The sequence below is a fragment of the Oryx dammah genome, unplaced genomic scaffold (assembly GCF_014754425.2).
Source record: "Oryx dammah isolate SB20612 unplaced genomic scaffold, SCBI_Odam_1.1 HiC_scaffold_11, whole genome shotgun sequence".
NCBI classification, from domain to species: Eukaryota; Metazoa; Chordata; class Mammalia; order Artiodactyla; family Bovidae; genus Oryx; species Oryx dammah.
Genome location: NW_024070195.1, coordinates 37,410,475 through 37,433,806, shown reverse-complemented (window position 1 = coordinate 37,433,806; position 23,332 = coordinate 37,410,475). Strand labels below are relative to the sequence as shown.

The window sequence follows — 23,332 nt, the reverse complement described above, 5'->3', positions numbered from 1 at the left end:
AGAAATACAGTCTTTCACCCTAAAAGCTTCAGGGCAAGTTGAGGAAAATAGCATTATCCCAGAAAATGATGTCTCCTGTGACCAGTGGGTAAGGGGGGAGGGTGTTGGCCTGCATTTTACCTGTTTTATCTTGGTGATTCTAGAATAATAGTCATTTAAACTGATGAAAGCCAACACACAAGCAAACAGTGCAACACCCTGTCTGGCTGTATCTTCCTCCACCCTCTTCTCACTGTCATCGCAGACCTCTCTCCCAGTCATTTCATGGAGCACTTGAGTAGCACGTTCATTGTCTTTCCTTGCATATTCAACCCATCAATTTTTATAGTCATTTTGATGTCCACAGGAATAAATATCCATTTTACCAAACTACTTTCTGACTCTTCGATGCCTCTAGTGTTTGAACTGTCCTTGTATTTGGAACCTGTGTTCCCCCTCCTGACCACACTGTCTTTCCCAGAGTCAGGAACTGATGGCTGGCTGGTTGAAAGTCCAGTGATCTGTTCTTGAGCATTAACCATCTTGAAAGACATCTCTATCTACCTATTTGTCTCCTCCACTGGATTAAAAATGCCTAGAGGGCTCATAAGTTCAGTTCAGTTCAGTTGAGTTGCTCAGTTGTGTCGGACTCTTTGCGACCCCATGAATCACAGCACGCCAGGCCTCCCTGTCTATCACCAACTCCCAGAGTTCACTCAAACTCATGTCCATCGAGTCAGTGATGCCATCCAGCCATCTCATCCTCTGTCATCCCCTTCTCCTCCTGCCCCCAATCCCTCCCAGCATCAGAGTCTTTTCCAGGGAGTCAACTCTTTGCATCAGGTGGCCAAAGTATTGGAGTTTCAGCTTTAGCATCATTCCTTCCAAAATCCCAGGGCTGATCTCCTTCAGAATGGACTGGTTGGATCTCCTTGCAGTCCAAGGGACTCTCAAGAGTCTTCTCCAACACCACAGTTCAAAAGCATCAATTCTTCGGTGCTCAGCTTTCTTCACAGTCCAACTCTCACATCCATACATGACCACTGGAAAAACCATAGCCTTAACTAGATGGACCTTTGTTGGCAAAGTAATGTCTCTGCTTTTGAATATGCTATCTAGGTTGGTCATAACTTTCCTTCCAAGCAGTAAGTGTCTTTTAATTTCATGGCTGCAGTCACCATCTGCAGTGATTTTGGAGCCCCCCCAAAATAAAGTCTGGCACTGTTTCCACTGTTTCCCCATCTATTTCCCATGAAGTGATGGGACCGGATGCCATGATCTTCGTTTACTGAATGTTGAGCTTTAAGCCAGCTTTTTCACTCTCCTGTCACTTCCATCAGAAGGCTCTTTAGCTCCTCTTCACTTTCTGGGCTCATAGATGGTGACTTTTAGGGCTTCCCTGGTGGCTCAGAGGGTAAAGTGTCTGCCTGCAATGCGGGAGACCCGGTTCAGTCCCTGGGTTGGGAAGATCCCCTGGAGAAGGAAATGGCAACCCACTCCAGTATTCTTGCCTGGAAAATCCCAGGGCCTGAGAAGCCTGGTAGGCTACAGTCCATGGGGTCGCAAAGAGTCGGACACGACTGAGCGACTTCACTTTCACTTTCTAAGATAGGCAGGTAGGTAGATGGATAAACGACAGATAGATAAAGCACATGGGTGCTCCTGGGTGTCTGCTGAATCGAACCAAATGTCAGAAGCTCAGTTCTGTCTAGGGCCCTGTTGCTTTCCTTTAGAAAACACCTAGACTTTTTTTCTTAACCAACATTTGGGGAAAAAATCATCCCTTATTTAAAATAGAAAGGTAAGGACTTCTCTGGTGGTCCGGCACTCAAGACTTCACACTCCCAATACAGTGGGCCTGGGTCTCATCCCTGGTCAGGGAACCAGATCTGCAGGTCTCAACTAAAAGATCTTGCATGGCTCAAGACTCAGTGCAGTCAAATAAATAAATATTTTAAAAAACTAGAAGTGTAAATTATGATAATGAGGGATACCACTTTTTACATATGATGTTGACAAAAAATTAAAATGTGTATTTCCCAATGCTTGAGAGAGTATGGTGAAATAAGCACTTCATAGCACAGTACTTTTGCAAGTTGTATTGAGATCCAATTCCTCTGAGCCAGCGATTTTTCTGTGGATCTTCTCTAATAAAATAATCTTAACTCTAGGAAAATCTATGTGTATAAACTTGTCCATTATAGCATTATATAATTTTTTTTAATGGAAACAATGTAGATATCCAATAGAAAACACTTAGACTTTTGTTTGTTCACTTTTTAAGTTTGACCATCTCATTGGGGTTGCAAAGACTATCAGATTAAACAGACATTTGAAAATGGTTATGAGCACTGATTTTGGAGCTAAAGCAAGTGATTTGTTCTCTCTCTCATAGCTGTCATTTATTCATATAATCTATAGACCCTTCAAATATGAAGGATGCAAAGATGCATTCCTCAGAGACAGTGAAAAGTGAAAGTGAGTGAAAGTGTTAGTCGCTCAGCCGTGTCTGACTCTTTGTGGCCCTATGGATTGTAGCCCACCAGGCTCCTTTGTCCATGGGATTCTCCAGGCAAGAATACTGGAGTGGGTAGCCAATCCCTTCTCCAGGGGATATTCCTGACCCAGGGAATGAACCCAGGTCTCCTGCTTTGCCAGGCAGATTCTTTACCACTGAAGTACCTAGGAAGCCCTTGGAGTAAACCTGGTCAGTAATGCTTCCTGCAGAAAGGAGACTGACCAGAGAGCTACAGAGAAGGCAATGATCATTTGCCCACTCTTTCTTTGATTGCATTTATGGGGAAGAGCAAAGATGAATGTGGTCAGTTCCAAGAGAAGGTGAGATGGATCATGAGAGATTTGAAAAGCCAGGGGTCAGTATTTGTGCCTGAGGTCTACAGCAAAGAAAGCTGGAAAGGATCTTAGAAAATCTAATTGTGATTCTTCTCTGGAATAGGAAGAATTGTTTTGTGGATGAATTTTGCCTCCATAAACTTTTCTTTGAGCATTTCTTTTCAACTTCATGGCCTGGGTAATATGAAGCCTTTGTAACAGTAGCTTTTGGTCTGGAGAATAACCCTTTGAGCCAGAAGAGAGTAAATTCAAGGAACTGCCTCAAGGTTTGCATCAGCCCCCCGGAGGCACCAACTCCCCATCCTGCTGCATGTGCCTCTGGCTGCACCCTCAGCACCAGGAGAACTCTGGAAGCTGAGAAGAGGGAGGACAGAGCTGTCCTGTATGCCGTGAAGGCCTGTTGTGGCAAGTTCTTCAGCTCCTCTCTGTTGCCACCACTCCTTCATCAGACTATGATGCTAGCTTCCAAACCATTTACTCAAGTCTCCCGGTGCCTCATTTCCAATACATCCTAAAGATTTCTTCCAGAAAAACTACCCAGAGCACAATGATCACCAGGCCCACCTCTGCTTTGGTGGTTCCCTTGCAACTTAAAGCAGGAAACTCCCTGGTGAGGTATTTATGTGTTTTCATAACATGGGCCTACTTGTTCAAGAGATAAAAGTAAGAAATTAAAATAATATGAAAACATATAATATTAAAAGAAGTTCCCATCTATTCCTCTACCCCTCCCAGAAGCAATCATCTTAACAATTCCCCAATCATTTTTCTACCCTATTTATTCTGACTTCCTGTACCTCTTGCTAAAAATAAGACAACAGGTCCCAAACGGAGTCATTTATGCTAAACCCCATGTCACCAAAGGAAGATTTAACTTAATTACAGTTTTGGCTCCTCCAGAAGTGGAGTGTTAAACCAATCTATCAAGAATCTACCTGACACAAACTTCCCTGGTAGTCCAGTGGCTAAGACTCTGCACTCCCAATGCAGGAGGCCTGAGTTTGATCCCTGGTTAGGGAACTAGATCCCGCATGCTGCAACCAAGAGTCTGCATGCAGCAACTAAAGACCCCACGTGCTGCAACTAAGACCTGGAGCAGTCAAATAAATAAACAAACAAAAAAGTTGCCTGACAGACCCGTGTTGTGCCCAAAAGGAAAGTGACCTTGCTATAATCAACCTGCCTTTGGACAGTATTTTTACTTGCTTGTTCCCATTCCTGTCTGCCAGCAAAAGTCTTTCATTTTGTACAGCTCCTCAGAGCTCCTTACTGTCTGCTAGACTGGGGATGCTGCTTGATTCACAAATTGTTGAATAAAGACAATAAGATTTTTAAAATATGCTCAGTTGAATTTTTTAAAAAAAAAAAAAAACAAACTCCAAGACAGCAGTTAAACAGATATTCCTACAACTTTACTTGCTTTCGTTTTCAAGCCTTTGTTCACATTAATTTTTAAACCTGGAATGTTAGACAAAGTTCTTCCCTCCATCGTTGAATGTCCAAACTCTAAAGGCCTAACTTCCAAGTCACTTGCTCCGTAATATTTTTGCTGATTTACTTATTGAAACTTTTCCCTTCTCTTTCAAATTCCTGCAGTAGCATTTCTTGTGCTTCCTGCTTATAGCACTTGTTATTTTATTCTCTGCTCTTTCCCTGTTGCCCAGAAGCATTTCTCAGTACCCACCCCCCTCCCTGCCTCCCTCAACAGGTACCCTAGGCCCTTCCCGTGTATATGAAGGACTCAACAAATTCTCCCTGAGTAAGAGAAGAAGAGTCTGGAGTCTCCCGAGCTTCCCCGGTGGCTCAGATGGTAAAAAACCCGCCTGCAGTGCAGGAGACTTGGGTTTGATCCCTGGGTCAGAAAGATCCCTTGGAGCAGGGAATGGCTACCCACTCCAGTATTCTTGCCTGGGAAATCCCATGGACAGAGGAGCCTGGCGGGCTACAGTTCATGGGGTCTCAAACAATTGGACGTGACTGAGCAACTAACTGTTTTTTTTTTTTAAGATGCCAATGACATCACCTGTGATGAGTGGATTCTGTTAGCATCTCAAATCATTAAAGGAAGTGGTGAGTCCTGAGGGGCTTCTGGGATGTTGACTGGTTCCAGGTGACTATTTGGAAGAACAGCTGGAGAACTAAATCAGAAAAAAAAACCAAAAAAACAACCCAGAACAAAACAACAACAAAACCCCCCAAACTATAATATTCCTTCTATTTTAAAGAGAACAGTATGAATGGCTCTTTGCAAACTGTAGTGTTGAACAGTTATTCCTCTCATTATTCCAGTAAAAGTGAAACGGACATTTAACCTCCAAAACAACAACAAAAGATTCTGGAAGCCCTAACCTCCCTCTGTCTTGGTGGGAGGCTCATGCAGGGATGGGGGTGCTCTCTGGTGAATCACGAATTGGGTTTCATTTTCTTTTCACACAAGGGATTTGAAATAAGTTGTTTTCAGCATAAAGTACCAGATGAATGGGAAAAGGCGGAGGGTTGCCAAAGGGGAAACAGCCTCAGAGTGGAAGATGGTCAAATTTACTTGCTTTCTGCACTAAGACAGGGATGGCTAATAGAATCTGACAACACCTACAGAAGGCAGTAATACTTTCCATCTAAACAACATGCTTATTAATTTTTTGTATTTGTTTTAGTTTATACAAGCCTCTTGTATATAAAACAGTGCATGAATAAAAGCCCAATCAGTGCCCAGGATTTAAAATATCACAACAAACTACCCCATTACCTGTTGCTTTGCGGCATCTGATTCATCCAAGCGGTTTTCATCCTAATTGTAGTTTTGCCAAAAAATAAAACCATTAATCTCTCCTTCAAATGGTTAGATCATTATCAACCCATCTGTGAGCCTAGTTCTATTTAAAGTCATGGTGAGAACTATATCTGACAGTTAAAACAACTCGAAAACCCTTTCAACTCTAAGGCTTTTCTCCAAAACTGCTTTACCTCCTTTGTACTTGGACTTTGCAAACAATTTCCATTATTTTTTCAGTGATTTTATATTCAAGTGAACTTAATTCATCCTCCAAACAAAACTACAGTCTGTCTTGATAGCAATATCAAGGGATAAAAGAGTTACTGAAAAAAAAACTGGCTATAATTATGAGTTGGGAGAGAGATTATGGGATGCTGCGGGGAAGAAGAATTATGAGAATGGAGATGGTGTGGGCAAGAAAAAATAGAAACAGAGAAGGTCTGGCACATGGCGAGGGGCAGGGTAGTGATACTGGAGGCCACTAGTGCACAGGCACGATGGTGTATGTCTCCAGAAAAGGCCAAGGAAGAGAGTTCCTTCCATCAGGAGCAAGTGACCCTAACTCAGGAACTGATGGTGACCTTTCATTTCATGGCCAGTACCATGTTCCTGCAGCCAACAACGCCAGCTGTTGCCAGGCCAGGGAAGGCACTGCTCTCCACCTCTGTGAAGAGCCTCACCAGCCACCCAGAGACCTGGGGACCAGTCATCACACTTACCCCCCATAACCACTCTTACAAGCCCTGCTCCTCCTGGAATGTTTCTCATACGCCACCTCTCTCATCCTCCCCATCCTCTGGCTGGGACTCCTGGACTACAACAGCCTCCTAAAGGGTCGTCTGGTCCTGTGTCCTCCGCTGCCCGTCTGTCTGCCCAGCATGCTGCTGAACCTGTCCTCCCAGCCTCTCACTCCCCAGAGCCCACCACTCCTGGCCTTTCCACTTCATAAAATGCTCCTTTCCACCACAGAGGCAGTGGAAGCCGTTCAAGTGATTCCTTCTGCTTGCAGAGTTCCTCCCAGCCACACCCCACCCTCATGCCCACTATGGATCTTCCTGGTCTTAACTTGTGGGAGAGTCTCCCTGCTGTGTGCTCTCTCAGTCATACAGAGTGTACTTTGAAATTAACTGTTCAAGACTCTCTTCTCTGTCAGTCTGTAAGTGCTCTGAGGTCAGGGGCTGCTGGGCCATGCATGTCCTTGTCTGTAATATGGGGGGTAAACAACAATTTAACAGAATAAGGATTAGATGAGTTCACTCGGGTAGCGAACTTAACTATAGTACCTGATGCATATAAAGACTATGCAAGCTTTGTATCTGAATCATTCTGCGGTGTCCAACTCTCTGCAACCCCATGAACTGTAGCCCACCAGGCTCCTCTGTCCATGGAGTTCTCCAGGCAAGAATACTGGAATGGGTTGCCATTCCCTTCCCCAGGGGATCTTCCCAACCCAGGGACTGAACATGGGTCTCCTGCATGGCAGGCAGATTCTTCATCCTCTGAGCCATCAGGGAAGCCCACGTAAGCTCTAGCCATATGACAATAATGGACACAGTAACTAGAACAAAGCATGTACTCAATAAACATATGTTGAATAACGAAATGAAAAACTGATGGCGGAACTAATGAATTCACCAGTCCAGAGGGCCTCCTTTTTTCCAGCTAGCTGTTACCCATGAGACAGTACAGCAATGCCACACGGAGAACAATCACAGAGAAGAACGATTGCTTGTTCCTGTCTACTGACACCACGATCGGCGGTAAAAAATAGCATCTTTGTTTCCTGGGATTTGAACTCATCCTACTCTGTTGCTAAAGAAATATTCACAGCAAGGAGATTTGGAATGAATGAAGAGATAAAGGGATATAACATCACCAAACACACTTCCAGGCTTCTCAGTCTTGTCTCTGTTAACTAAAAAGTGTGCTCTTTAATGAGCACCATACTCTTTAATTATTTCCAAGCTAGATGCCTAAGAAAACCACGCATGTCAGGTTGTTCATCCCAACAAATGTTTACACAGGAAATTTCAACCTAAGTTGCAAAAGGGAAGCGCTTTAACTCTTTGTTCTAGAACATTCCATACTTCAGACTCCTCACTGTCTTCACAAGAAAGGCACTGGTCAACTATGCACATGGTCTGCCAGTCTAATAGAAAGAGAAACATATGAAACCAGCCTGAACTTTCAGCATGGTTCTGTGGCTGCTGTAGTGACGCTGCGCACATGCTCAGTCGCTTCAGTCGAGTCCGACTCTTTGCGACCCTATGGACTGTAGCCTGCTAGGCTCCTCTGTCCATGGAGGTTCTTCAAGCAAGAATACTGGAATGGTTGCCATTTCCTCCTCCAGGGGACCTTTCTCTCCCAGGGAAAGAACCTGCATTAGCAGGAGGGTTCTTTACCACTAGCGCCACCGGGGAAATCCGCTGTAATGGTGGTACCAACACACTTATCAAAAACTACACCCAGGGAAGGTGCCTCGGAGTTAGTCCAACCCTGACAAATCCTACTATCTGACAAAACTGCGTGTGTTTATTGTCCTTTAAGGCAGACTGTGATCATATCCTAAAATAAGTTTGCTGCAGAGAGCTCATTTGGATTTATAAATAAACACGGTTTCATCACATTGGTGGTGATTCTTCTCTCCCTTCTGTATTGGAGAGAGTTTTCTGCTCTTTTCTCTACAGTCGGCTTTTCTGCGGTTGCCCTGAACCCTTTAGTTCAGCCTCTGGGACAGTCCACACCTTGTGTTTTCAGTTTAGTCATTAGTTTTAGAAACTGGCATTTAAGAGATTTGGTCATTATAAAAGTGAATTCTGACAGATAAGCTGTTAGAGCCTTCATCCTTGCACATTTAAAACTACAGGATGCTACACTGGAATCCATTATGGAGAATGAATTTTTTTTTTTTCTTTTCCAGAATGGAAATAATAGTGACAGTACTAAAGAATCCACACGCCAATGCAAGAGATGCAAATTCAATCTCTGGGTTAAGAAGATGCCCTGGAGGAAGAAATGGCAACCCAATTCAGTACTTTTGCCTGGAAAATTCCATGGACAGAGGAGGCTGGCGGGCTACAGTCCATGGGGTTGCAAAGAGTCGGACATGACTGAACAACTGAGCACGTACTTTACTTGGGGTTTCCTGTTATTGCTGCTGCAGCTGCTTCTACTACGACTTCAAGACTTCAGGAAATGTTGGTAACATTAAAAACGGTAATATTTATGATGATTAGTATAAGAATAAAGATTATAATCATTTACATGGTTTTTTTTTATATGGAGGTATAATTTGACAGCCTCTATTTTTGATTTATAATTATAGAATTTGTGTGTATAAATAAGTATAACTGACCTGTTTTTCTGTGGAGCAAACTGGATCTGTATGGAGAGGTGCTGGAGTCCAGGGTCTGAGTGGGAGCTGAGAGTGGCAATGTCTTCGGACCATCCGGGTTCCCAGGTGGGAAGGGGGAGCTCTGGCCATGCCTCAGTTCACCTCTGTCCATGCTGGAGAGGTGGAGAGCGTCCTGAGCTTTCTTCTTCTCCTTCTTTAACATATTTACCAAAATATCTAAAACTTGAATTAAGGATTTAGTCACTCATGACGGATTAGAATGATCAAAACACTTATTTTCAAGTGAGATTGATAGTTTCAACAACACTTGCTATGGTCATGTTACAAAGACAGACGAAAGAAAGACCTCACCTTTCTGAGGTCCTTGATAAAGTGATGAACAGTGTAGGAGGCTGCTGGCCTTTCAGTAGGGCACCATTAAAATTACATGAAAAATGAGCAAGCCAAAAGGTCTTTAAAACCTTTGAGTTCAAACTAATTTGGGCTTAAAGCTTTCATGAAAGCATTTGTAAAAAGGAAAACGAACCCTGGGTACTGGTTGACAATGGAGCTATCTCCGTAAACAAGACTTGAATGCAGGAAGCAGCTTTGGAATCAGCAGGACGAGGAGCAGGGAGAACGCAGAGCCTGCCCAGCAGGCAGCTCAGCAGAGTGTGCTCTGGTACCAGACCACCTCCACGTCCAACTCATGCTCATTCCACGTACCTTCAAACAGGGCTTTAGGTCACCTTTTTAAAAGTCTCTAATTTTTGGTCCCTCTAATTTCACTAAAAGAGGTGAATTATTAGTAAAGATGTGTATGCTAAGCAACTTCAGCCATGTCCAACTCTTTGTGACCCCGTGGACTATAGCCTGCCGGGCTCCTCTGTCCATGGGATTCTCCAGGCAAGGATACCAGAGTGGGTTGCCATGCCCTCCTCCAGGGGATCTTCCTGACCCAGGGATCGAACCTGTGTCTTTTATGTCTCCTGCATTGGGGGGCAAGTTTTTTTTTTATCACTAGCAGCACCTGGGAAGCCCCATTAGCCAAGATATATCATTTTAAATTAGAACTTTTGTGGGCCATATGGATCTGATAGGAGCACTGATGATGAATGATAGTCATTCCATTCTACCCTCCTTCACTGTTCTTTCGAGTTGTCGAGACCTCTGGGGGGTTCTGCCATCATGAGGAGAAAAGATAACACTCCCTTTGGAGAAGCTCATAACTCTCCCTGCATGCGCACTGAGATGAATCCAAGACCTCACCAGCCCTGCAGATGCCTTCATTCAAACAGCAGTCTGAGGAAACTCAAAGATGGTGTAGGAGAAGACGGCTACACAGAAGCAGGGGAGGCATCCAGGCACATTCATTCTTGGGCAGGGAACATGGAGAGCACTTGACCTCCATTTTCCTCTTCAGCTTTGACCTCAGCTTTCTGTGATTTCTGGAAGCATGGTTTTTCTCTTACAAGCCCTGACACAGCCTCCATTCTTCATCTCAAACAAGCTTGTATTTACCAACGGTGTTCACAACTTTGGCGGTGTCTAGGCATTCCCCATTCCTCTGTGCGGGGGTGATTCGTGAGGCCGTCATCACGCACTTTCACCGTTTCCTGCTTGGCCACGGCCATGTCCTTCCTTCACTCAGTCAGCGACACTCCTTGGCGCTTGCACTGGGTGTCAGGCAATGCTGTGTTCTAGGCACAGAGATAGAAAGATGCAGGGGCAGACTGGCTTTTTGCTCTCATGAAGCAGATGTCCGCTGGAGAAAGCTGGATCTCTCTCACACACACAGACACACACAGACACACACATAAGAGGGCAGAAGTGCCAGATTGCTTAGTTTTTTAAAAAGGTCAAGAGTGACTGAGTGGCCGCTTTCTACTGGGTGCCCAAGAAAGGTTCAGGCCTCAAGAAAGGCTTTTTAGCAAATGACATTTAAGCTGAGATTTGAATGCCAAGAAGAACCAGACACAGGGAGGGTGTCTAAGCAGAGGAAGTGGTGAGTGCTGAAACCCGAAGGAGAAACGGGCTGGGCAGCGGTTCACAACAGAGGCTATTTCACCACCCACGGGACACTTGGCCACGTCTGGAGATATTTCGGGTTGTTTTTGGGCTTTCCTTCTGCAGGGGGTTGGGGATGCTCCTGGTGGCCAGCGGGTAGAGGACTGCTCAGGATAGCTCCATTGGCGGCACTGCTGAGGTTAAGAAGCCGGGTGTTATAGGTCAGGGCAGAAAGGCACCGTGCCCACAGTCTAACGTGCACGGCGCGAGGCAGAAGATGCAAAGCAGGGGCTGGGTGGGTGCAAGATCACATGGGGCCTCTTCATCTAGAGGAAGGAGCGTGATTGCTACTATAAGTGTAACGGGAACCTGCTGGAAGGATTGAACCAGAGAAATGCGGTGTTCTGATGGACATTCACAAAGACCACAACAGACTCATCTTCTTGCTGCCTCCCTTCTCTCCGGTTCCCTTTGTCTGGCCCTGCTTCCAGCTCCCATTTCATTCACGCCTCTGTTCCTGCCAAGTGCAGCCCTGGGGACCAAGTGTCACCCTGTTAAGTGTTTTGTGAAGAGATGTCTGAACTTTATGCAAACTGATAATGCCACTGAAATGACACCGTTTTCACTCCCTTTCCACGAAGAGCATTCCAGGCCACACGCTGTCTTTCTGTTTGCAGGACAATCTTTTGCTGAGCTCTAGTAGGATCACTTTTCCTCCTATTTTAAGCCATATCTTTCTCACTCCTCCTGTCAGTATCCTGGCCTTCTTGGTTCTACCCAAAAAAGATAATGCAAATTGTCTCCAACCTGACTGTGAGACACTATGAAACGTCAGGAGCCTTTCTTGGTCATTAGCCCTTGATAAATGTCAGCTTTGTGATGAGTATGTTTTAGCTGCTCTCCCTCCTTCTTCTGAGTCTACCCATTGTCTGTGGGGTCACACCCTCCATGGTGGAGCACTCTACAGAGCCCAGAGCTCAAGCCAGGCGGCATCTTACCAGCTCTGCTGAGCTCTGCTCAGCTCTGAGATGCTGGCAAGAGGCAGTGTTGTCAGAGATGACAGACAACGAGCTAGGGCATCCATCTGGGTGTGAACTTCCAAGTTCAGTACTCTTTTCACCATGCCTCCTACACATTCTCCTTGCAAATATGAGTCTCAGAAGGCAAGGACCCTGCTGGAGTTGTTCACAGTCGGGAGAGAATCTAGCACAGCCCTGCATGGACAGCAGTACCTGGATTTACCAGTGAAGAAATGATGTATGTCTCTCTCTCACTCCCTTTGTAAAATAAACATATATGAACAAGCCTAGACTGTTCCCTCTCTGTCATATCTCATTTCATCCCTCCCATATGCACAGACATTCATAAGCCCAGAAGGGGATTAAGGAGTTGGTAGGAGTATTTAGGGGAGATGATCCTGAACTAGGATCAAGGCCAGGAAAAGAAGCAGAGCTCAGACTGGGGCTGGGGCCAGGACTGAGGCCTCGGCTGGGACCATCTCTGGGGATGGATAGGGCAGGAGAGAGGAAAAGGAATGCAAGGGCAATGACACCGTGGCAGCACTCGGAGACGAGGGCTTGTGTGGGAGTTCAACTCACAGTCAGATCTACTGTTACTGGCCCGATAATAAAGTGGCTCGAGCCCACTTGAATCAGACACATGGGGTCTGCTAACACTCAACTAAAATTAGAGGCTGAAGTTAATCAGGCAGAGTGCCTACCTCCTATTTGGTTTGGTTTTACCTCTTTATTACTGGATTTCCTTCATGTAAGCTATTTTTTATGAATTTTGCACAATAGCTAAAGCTAAAATACCTTTTAGCAATTTTTGAGAAGTGAACAAAAATATTTGTTCATAAAGAACTGACCGAAATCATTTCTTATGCATGTTTAAAGCCTGCAAATGTAATGAAAATGCCAAATCTTTTGCAAGAAGCTTGGAAGATAAAATAAGAAACAATACTGAAGAAATACTGGGGATACCTGAGGCCTAACCATCCATTAGGGGCTCTTTAGTGATGGACAGGGAGGCCTGGCGTGCTGCGATTCATGGGGTTGCAAAGAGTCGGACACGACTGAGCGACTGGACTGAACTGAACTGAACTGAACTGAGAGATAACCACCTCATCTGTGGGCTTTCCAGGTGGCGCTAGTGGTAAAGAACCCCATTGCCAATTCAGGAGATGTAAGAGACACAGGTTTGATCCTTGGGTCAGGAAGATCCCCTGGAGGGGACAACGGCAACCCACTCCAGTATTCTTGCCTGGAGAATTCCAGGGACAGCGGAGCCTGGAGGGCTACAGTCCATGGGGTCCCAGAGAGTCGACTTAGCATGCACGCCATCTGGAAGAGAGGCAGTTTCCATGTGCTGTTACCATTTTCAGTCCCCAATACACGCTGTTTCCTAGAGACGTAAGAATTCTAGCCTTAACACCCATCTACACTCACTTCCAAATTTGGGAACATTTGTAAGTGGAACTCAAAGCAGTAGATCTGGCTTTTAAATAAAAAGTTACATTTAAATCAATCTCTGCTCTTTATAAGCTAAATACCATTTGTCATTTCTCGGCCATCATTCTAGTTTCACCCACACAGAGGCCACAGATTCTGGGCCATGGTGAGGCTGTGGTCAGCCCGGTGTCCGGCCAGCTAGCTAAAGATAACCAGCTAGCTTACTGGGTCAGGACTAAAACAGGAAGAGCACTGTAGAGTAGTCAAAAATATATTAACATTTTTTTAATGTGGAGAGAAAGAAAACCTACGCTTCTCAATAAACTGAAATGTCTCCCATAATGGTAAGATATCTAGCTAAAAGCAAGGTACTTTATTTTTTCTTTTATGGCAATTCTGGTTTTTACCAGTTGCAACAACATATTTGGTGAAAGGATATTTTACTTCTAAATGGAAAGAAACAACGTGAGCTAGAAGCTGGGTGGGGAGCTGGGTGATGTGGCTAGGGGAAGATAGCTAAGGGTTTCCTGGTCCAAGCCCAGAGAAGAAGAGTCTCTAATCTCTGCAGAAAGGATACTGATTTCATTGTCCCTCTGCTGTAGAATACCACGTAGCTTTTTATACTCTTCCTCTTTCAATGGTTCTTGGCAGGTTTGATCTTTGTTTTCAGAGGGGGCTGTGCTCTGTCTGTGGATCTTCTTGTCATTCAGCAGTTTCTGTAAGATGAAACAAGAGCTTAGCATCCACACCTCTACTTCCAGTGTCTTTGTGTCTCTGATTCTTTTCACCTTTACCAATGCCTTGCACACATTAGGTGTTCTCCTCTGACACCTCGCCTTGCAATGCAATTGCCTTTGCTACAATGTGTCTTCCTCCTCCTACCTGTCTTCTTTCCATCCTCCTTCATCATACCCCTCCCCCTTTTCTTGTCTTTCCCTCCCTAACATGGGAGAATCCTGCTCAAACACTGTCTTCTCTTGAATGTCTTTTGCTTTCTCTATAACCTCATACTACTAACTCACTTAAAAAAAAAAACAGTTGTCATGTATTATAATTATTCTTTACATATCTGTCTCCTCTGTGACTTTCTTATTCAACGTTGCCTTCTCTATGCCTAGTCCAGAACAGACTCACACAAATGTCTATTATCTTAATGAAGTATGCTAAATTACAAGTCAGGCAGACATAGAGGCTAATGATATTCACACTGTGTCATCATGAAAGCAAAACCTAAGACCGAAGCTGCTGGAGAAAAATAAAGGACACAGTTCTTTTGACATAGCTTGAAAATAAGTGGATTTTGAACACGAAACTATTTTGTGTAGAAGGTAGAGAGATTCCTGGCCAAAGCTTTAGAACTCCAAGGTCTGAGCTTATCCACTGGAAAGTAAGATACAATCTCTGAAGAAATTCAGTGATCATCTGTTTGAACCATCTCAATGGTTCAAAGATCATGCTGTTCTGGAAATGGGAAGCTGGCTCCTCAACCTTTCAAGAGCAGGTCAACTAGAAAAGCTTTATTGCAGTTTGAACACAGCAGACAATGGCTTCTACTAGTGGAAATGTTTAAATTTACCTTTAAATAATGGAAACAGTGATGAATTTTACGCATATCAGTGCCAACCTCTAGTTTACTCTCTGGATCCTGGTCTTCCAAAAAGGATGTTATTAGTTTTTCCAGCCTAAAAATACATAAGGTATGAGAATCAACCACAAGCTTGAAACTTTAGAAATTCTAGTGGCATTACTTTGTTAGTCAACATTTGAAGTACAGGATATTGTTCTCACTTCCTTATGAAAATACGGTTATCCGATTTGACTATAAACATTAACGAGGAAGAAACAAATTGGCAAAGTGAAATCTGGAAATGATGCAATTATTTGACTAATGTCCAGTGGACTTTCACATACAGATTTCAATTCACGAATCATTTGATTTCTACAAGATATGCACTCTGGCCAAGCTTTCTGTGCCCCTGTGCCTAGCTGCCATACTGCTAAAGTAATGAAAATTTTTTTTATTAGTTTCATTAAAAATTCATGCTGCTCAGTCTGAGCTGGGACATCAGTGGTGCCCCAAACCCTTTGAATCACTCCTGGTTGACATACAGTATTCACAGTGGCTCTTCCAAATCCTTCCACAGCCCCCAGCCCGCCACCTTGCTTTCACTCTACATCAATAATGCAGCTTCTCACTAGACTGAGAAGTCAAAGTTGTTTCAAGTGGGCTCCTTCAGCTGCCTTTACCTCCACTTCCAGTGTCTCTGTCTCACCTCTCAGGCCCTCTTCCTTCTGATTTTGGATAATATCCTTCCTCCTTCACATGGCCAACCTCTCCCCAGACTCTCTCCAGGCTCCTACTGGGTTACCTGATTAGTTACCTCCTTAGCACCTCTTCACCTCAGATATGCAGATGACACCACCCTTATGGCAGAAAGTGAAGAGGAACTAAAAAGCCTCTTGATGAAAGTGAAAGAGGAGAGTGAAAAAGTTGGCTTAAAGCTCAACATTCAGAAAATGAAGATCATGGCATCTGGTCCCATCACTTCATGGGAAATAGATGGGGAAACAGTGGAAACAGTGTCAGACTTTATTTTTGGGGGCTCCAAAATCACTGCAGATGGTGACTGCAGCCAGGAAATTAAAAGACGCTTACTCCTTGGAAGGAAAGTTATGACCAACCTAGATAGCATATTCAAAAGCAGAGACATTACTTTGCCGACTAAGGTCCGTCTAGTCAAGGCTATGGTTTTTCCAGTAGTCATGTATGGATGTGAGAGTTGGACTGTGAAGAAAGCTGAGCGCCAAAGAATTGATGCTTTTGAACTGTGGTGTTGGAGAAGACTCTTGAGAGTCCCTTGGACTGCAAGGAGATCCAACCAGTCCATTCTGAAGGAGATCAACCCTGGGATTTCTTTGGAAGGAATGATGCTAAAGCTGACACTCCAGTACTTTGGCCATCTCATGCAAAGAGTTGACTCATTAGAAAGACTCTGATGCTGGGAGGGTTTGAGGGCAGGAGGAGAAGGGGACGACAGAGGATGAGATGGCTGGATGGCATCATGGACTCGATGGACGTGAATCTGAGTGAACTCCGGGAGTTGGTGATGGACAGGGAGGCCTGGTGTGCTGCGATTCATGGGGTCGCAAAGAGTCGGAGACGACTGAGCAACTGAACTGAACTGAACTCGCACCTCTTCATGCTGATCTTTCCCTTCTCCTTACAAGAATTTTCATGTTAGTCCTATTCTAAAACAAATAAAAAGTCGAAAACAAACATCTACCTTTGGAGGGAACATCCAGGCCACCCCAGGAAGTTTAGTTTGCGGCTTATAGTGTCCACACTGCATTCTAGGGTCTTCACTCCCCCGTTAGTTTATGAGTATCATGGGGCCAATGCTTGACTCTTATTCTTCCTTGTGTTCCCTCTCCATGACCCTGTATCTACAGCATCAGTATAGAATCAATAGAATGATTCCTTCTATGTTGAGATAAGACTCTTGATAAGGAAGGTGTAAGAATGGCAATCACTATCTGTGATGCTCACTATCATTATATGGCGGCAGCCTATCTTTCTCACATTGTTTTGAAAATATCTGCACACTTTCAGCATCATTTTGAACAGAACACATCTCCTTTCCACCAGTACTACCAGCCTACTCAAATAAGATGTAATGATTTCCTTCAGATAGCAGAGGATGAGATGGTTAGATAGCATCACTGACTCAATGGACATGAATCTGAGCAAACTCTGGGGGACAGTGAAGGACAGGAAGGTCTAGTATGCTGCAGTCCATAGGGTCAACAAAGAGTCGGACACAACTCCGCAGCTGAACGACAATAAGCAGCTTTGAATGTCATTCTTATTTCTTCCTACACTCTACAACACGTGACAGCTGTTGCTTCCCAATCTGCACTGTCATTTTTAGGAGCATCTTTGGGTGGAGGGGTACTTATTTGTACCAATTGCTGACAGACATAATCTTACCTTGTAGCAGGCTTCAAACTGTCAGAGACATAGAGACATTAGTTTCTGATACAAAATGTGTTTATGTTTTTATGTGAAATATTATAAAAATAGATATTTATGGAAAGAATTCCAAACAACACAGATGTGAATAAATTAAACAGTAAACACTCCACTCTTCTCCCTCCCTTGACACCATTCTTTATCTTTATTGACTCTCAATACTTTGGGGAAATCCACGCTTAGTAGCTGAAATACATTCTTCTAGTTCTTAATGAAGCAGCTACCTATAGCCTTATGTGCATTTGTAGATTTTGTTTGTTTATACAAAAATGAGATCACACTCTGAATAGAGTTCTGTATCATTATTTTTCTAAACAGTTTATCAGAAATAATATTCCATGCCAGTATATATATAATAGAATTATTTCATTTTTAATGGCTATATAATATTGTATAGTGTGTGTCCTGAGCCTCTCGTGATAGACAGACACTGAGGCAACATATTCATAATTGCTACTTTCTTCTGTCACTCATGAGGAGGCCTGAATGCATAACTTCCAATTAATGAAGTTTCAAAAAATAGTAATGCATATCCGTTTGTATTGACCCTGAATACTTGGCAAAATTCTGGAACTTTGAAAATTATCATTAGTTCTAGAATTTACCACAATAGCAAATAGAATTTACTATCCTCTGGAGTAGAAGTGTTTTTTGGTTTCCAGTGTCCCTAAAATTTCAGGCAGCCAATATTAGACTATGGCACCCCACTCCAGTACTCTTGCCTGGAAAATCCCATGGACAGAGGAGCCTGGTGAGCTGCAGTCCATGGGGTCGCTAAGAGTCAGATACGACTGAGCGACTTCACTTTCACTTTTCACTTTCATGCATTGGAGAAGGAAATGGCAACCCACTCCGGTGTCCTTGCCTGGAGAATCCCAGGGACAGGGGAGCCTGGTGGGCTGCCGTCTATGGGGTCGCATAGAGTTGGACACGACTGAAGCCACTTAGCAGCAGCAGCAGCGGTGGCTAGTCAATTCTTCTGCCTTGCTTTTTCTTTCGAAAATAATTTCTCCTGTATAGTCTGACCATGAAGTAAATATTCTAGGAAACACTCCATTAAGCAGGGCTGATGTGGGTTCCAAGTTCACAAGAAAGCACTGTAAGATTGTACAGGCCTGCTCATTAGCTGAGTTAACTCACAGATCACTCTGTCTCACTGGGCTTTGGTTGTTACATCAAGACTCTTGTCTTGCATACTGAGAGTTTAGGATACAAGGAAGACCAGGAATCCACAGAAATGGTGAAGAACTTCTGCTGAAATGAAAGACCTGGATTGCTTCAGCCCTCCTGAGACTTGATTAGTTGGATATAAAAGTAAGAATGAAGATCAGGCCTCTTGACGTGCAATTTTTTTTTCGTTAGTACTTGACACAACAGAGCCCCCTCAGATAAGAAAAACATGCCTGGTCTTCCCTTCATCCATTAAATGATTTATTGTTGAATTAATTTTCTTATCAGCCAAAGACTTGGCCTAACAATTAAAATGCAGAAAAATGCCTATTCAGATGTTTCTGATGTACTCCTCTCATAGTTAAGAGTGAACGATTGACCCTAAATTCCCTGCATTTTCCTATCTCCCAAAATAGTTCCTAAGTTCATACCTAGTCACTGCTCCCACAGGGTGTCTCCCAGCTGCCAGAACCCTGCTGGCCAGTGAAGAACTGTCTGCAGGAAAGCTCTCCCAAGAGGTCAAGTAAGGATGATAAGTCTGTTCTTTAGGATAAGCCCAAGTAAACAAGACATTTTACTTGTTCTCTGTTGCTAGGAAAAAAAGAAGTAAAAGAATCCCATTGGAGAAGTAAAACTAAATGCATGCCATTCAGTTCTAGTTCATATAGACAAGAAAGAGGGTAGATAATCTATGTGCCTGAACACTAAGCCTGGCTGGTAGGTGACTGGAGGATGTTGGTGATGATACTTGTTTCCACCAAACTGACTGTTGATGAGACAGCGCTGACAGCCTGTAGCTTAGATCAGCAATTCTGTTGTACTATAAATTTTGATTCCCGGACACATCACAAGCTGTCGTTGCTTAGTTGCTAAGTCATGTCCCACTGTTTTGTGACCACGTTGACTGTAGCCTGCCCAGCTCCTCTGTCCATGGGATTTCCCAGGCAAGAATACTGGAGTGGATTGCCATCTTCTTCTCCAGGGGATCTTCCAGACCCAGGAATCGAATTCAGGTCTCCTGCATTGGCAGTATGGATCTTTACCACTGAGCCGCTTGGGAAGCCCATGGCCACACCAAAGAATTGACCATAATTTCTAATGCATGCTTTATCCCCTCAAGACCACTAGACTACTTTTGTTTTTGCTCCCAACATTTCTTGCCAAAAAAATAAAGTTTTATCTGCAGCCATATTTTTGTGGAAATTTAGGTTTAGTAGTGTGAATACAAAGGGAAAGCCAGTTAATTATCGTCAACAATAGCTGGTATTACTTGGGCAAGCACTAAATGCTAGCTACTGGTCTGTGCCCTTTGAATATAACATTTCCTTAATCTGCACAACAAGTAGATGAGCTGAGTACTATTATTGTCCTCATATCATAAGTAAAGGACCTGAAGTACAGAGAGGTTGTATGTCTTGCCCAAGGTCATACAGCTAGCAGACCACAGAGCTGGAATTCAAACTCGGGGAGGCTGACTTCAGAATTCCAGTTTTAAACACTGTGCTTACCATACTATGGGAAAGTTACTACATTTATTTAAACATCATGCTGGGCAATGTATTTCTAAAGGGTAATGCCATGCCATCTAGAATTTTTTGAAAAGGTAAATAGTCGAATAGACAAGAAGGAAATAACTGAGCTGCACTTGCTTAGATCTTAATAAGGTCACTGACTGGCACGCTTTATAACAGCAAAAGAAGTCGGGAGAGAATCGGAATGCCCCATATTTGGAAATTAAATAAATTATGGCATAATTGTTTACACTGTTAGGCAAGTATTTAAAATGATGGTGAAGGGGTATATTTACCGGCATTAAAATAGTCATGATATACTATGATAGGTTATAATGAGTCCCTTTATAGGGATTCGGCAAGTAGGCTGCGATACACCCAGCAAGAAGATAAGAGATAAGAAGGAAGGAAGGAAAGACAGAGGAAGAAAAAAATCCTGAGGCTTCTGCCCAGTTGCCTTTGGCTCAAGAACATTTATTATCTCCTTGTGAAAAGAGAGACGAGCGATCCAAAAGAAACTTGCTCTTCTGCAGTGTTTTTATCATTATGTTACATTCAACTGTTTATTAAATGAAGTTCATTGTTTATCCATTGTGCACGATTACCATGTTCTCATTATTCTAAAATAATCTTTGTTAAAAAAAAATTCAGCATGTTCCTGTCAGCATTAGCGTCTCTAAAATAATCTTTGTAAAAAAAAATTTTAGCATGTTCCTGACATCATTAGCATCTCAAAATGAATTAGAAACCATGTCTCTATGGTACTGGTTGTGGGAAAGTTGGGGGGAAAGAGGAGTGGGTATAAGCAAGGAGCACGCCTCTGGGGCATAGAAACCCTGGCTGGTTCTAAACCCCAGGACAGCTATGGGAAGTGTGGCCCAGGGAGTAACTGGGGGACAAAGATGGCAGAAGTGTCCTATGACACAGTTTTATTCCAGGGAATTAATGGGGAAAAACAAGGCTAGGGAGTGCAAGGCACTGGGACCTTATCCTCGGATACTGAGCTGGAAAGAGTAAGCGGGATACAAAACACCCCAGTTTGTGGGTTAGGGCTGTTCTGTGGTAGAATTATGGAGATGATTGGTGCCCCTGAGCTGAGGGGCCTGCTGGCTTCTCTCTGGTTCTGAGAGAATAGGTGGTTCATTCTCGGGGGCTATGAAGGAGTTCTGATTGCAGAAGCTAACTGGGACTAATTATACCAAAATGTATCAGAATCTGCCTGACCGCTATCAGTCATTCAGCCACTAAAGATGGTGCTGTCAAGCACAGGTTGTGTCCGACAGAGTTAAGCAATGGGGCTGCTGACAAACTACAGTCACATATCAATGTGAGCAAAGATCTTTCTTAAAAAGCTGAAAATAATGATAAAAGGAAACTGGAGAACTCAACTTCTAGGAACATAACTACATAGGAAGAATGGGAGAATAGTTACAAAATTAAAAATACTGTATACAAAGAATGTGGCTGAACAATTAGGGTGAATGATCTCAACCGTTAATTCATCAGCTTCTGTGGGTCACAAATTTCTCAGCTGTGAAATGTGCAAAACGTCATCTCTAGACTGTTTGAGCTCTATGAAACAATGTAATCCAAGGAACAAAGAGAGGGCATTTATTGTCTGGCCCAGGAATGCCTTGCTCTTCAGTGTGAATAGCAGGCCAACTTCTTGGGCATCACCTGGGAGACTTGAAAAAATGTAGACCCTAAGGCCCCAGGCCAGACTTGCTGAATCTACACTGAAACAATGTTCCCTGGGGATTCCTGCGTGCATCAGTGCTCAAGAAGCCATACAACACAGCAACTTGTTGAATTTTGAGTTATGAATATAAACACAGCTTTTTGGCTCTGGAACCCAAAGAAATAACGAGATATTAAATGAAAGATCTTAAATTTAATTAACAGCATCCCTTGATGGTCAGCCACGCCCTGGCTATTGTGCTAGTTACCTTGCATGATTTCTTACTTAAGAGGGAGAAGAATTAAAGAGATTATCATAGTCTGGTTCTCTTTATAACTGCCTTCCCCTAATTACTTTATTATTACTTTTATTCAACATCCATTACATTTCAGCCACTCTTAGATGTATTTTGTTATTTATCTGTACCATAAAGCTAAAAATTATTTTCCCTCCTTCACAGGTGAAGACAGGAACACTCTTAGAAATTAAGTAACTTGCCTACTATTAGTTGCATATTATATGCAACTTACTGCATATAAGCTAGGAAACTGAAACACTGGGATTTAAAAGCAGGTCTTTTGAATCAGGAACCCCTACCCTTTCTACACAAAGGCTCTCAATCAACTCAGGAAAATGTCTTGCATTTGCTATAATCTATATAACAGACTGGTTCCAAATAGGAAAAGGAGTACGTCAAGGCTGTATATTGTCACCCTGCTTATTTAACTTCTATGCAGAGTACATCATGAGAAACGCTGGGCTGGAAGAAACACAAGCTGGAATCAAGATTGCCGGGAGAAATATCAATAACCTCAGATATGCAGTGACACCACCCTTATGGCAGAAAGTGAAGAGGAACTAAAAAGCCTCTTGATGAAAGTGAAAGAGGAGAGTGAAAAAGGTGGCTTAAAGTTCAACATTCAGAAAACGAAGATCATGGCATCTGGTCCCGTCACTTCATGGGAAATAGATGGGGAAACAGTGGAAACAGTGTCAGACTTCATTTTTGGGGGCTCCAAAATCACTGCAGATGGTGACTGCAGCCATGAAATTAAAAGACACTTACTCCTAGGAAGGAACATTATGACCAACCTAGACAGCATATTAAAAAGCAGAGACATTACTTTGCCAACAAAGGTCCGTCTAGTCAAGGCTATGGTTTCTCCAGTGGTCATGTATGGATGTGAGAGTTGGACTGTGAAGAAAGCTGAGCGCCAAAGAATTGATGCTTTTGAACTGTGGTGTTGGAGAAGACTCTTGAGAGTCCCTTGGACTGCAAGGAGATCCAACCAGTCCATTCTAGAGAAGATCAGCCCTGGATGTTCTTTGGAAGGAATGATGCTAAAGCTGAAACTCCAATACTTTGGCCACCTGATGCGAAGAGTTGATTCATTGGAAAAGATTCTGATGCTGGGAGGGATTGGGGGCAGGAGGAGAAAGGGATGATAGAGGATGAGATGGCTGGATGGCATCACCGACTTGATGGACATGAGTTTGAGTGAACTCCGGGAGTTGGTGATGGACAGGGAGGCCTGGCGTGCTGTGAT

General features: G+C 43.5%; 1 protein-coding gene across 3 annotated transcripts in view; it reads right to left on the bottom strand.

Annotated features, from left to right (window-relative positions):
• Nucleotides 1-23,332, bottom strand: part of KIF6 (kinesin family member 6) — a 430,349-nt gene that overhangs the window by 179,732 nt on the left and 227,285 nt on the right. For all 3 annotated transcript variants that reach the window (XM_040249763.1, XM_040249761.1, XM_040249762.1), the window contains exons 11-13: nucleotides 14,973-15,078; nucleotides 13,974-14,112; nucleotides 8,961-9,176 (exon numbers count right to left, since the gene is read on the bottom strand). In XM_040249763.1, the coding sequence (XP_040105697.1) occupies nucleotides 8,961-9,176; nucleotides 13,974-14,112; nucleotides 14,973-15,078 (461 nt within the window). The remainder of the gene's footprint in view (nucleotides 1-8,960; nucleotides 9,177-13,973; nucleotides 14,113-14,972; nucleotides 15,079-23,332) is intronic.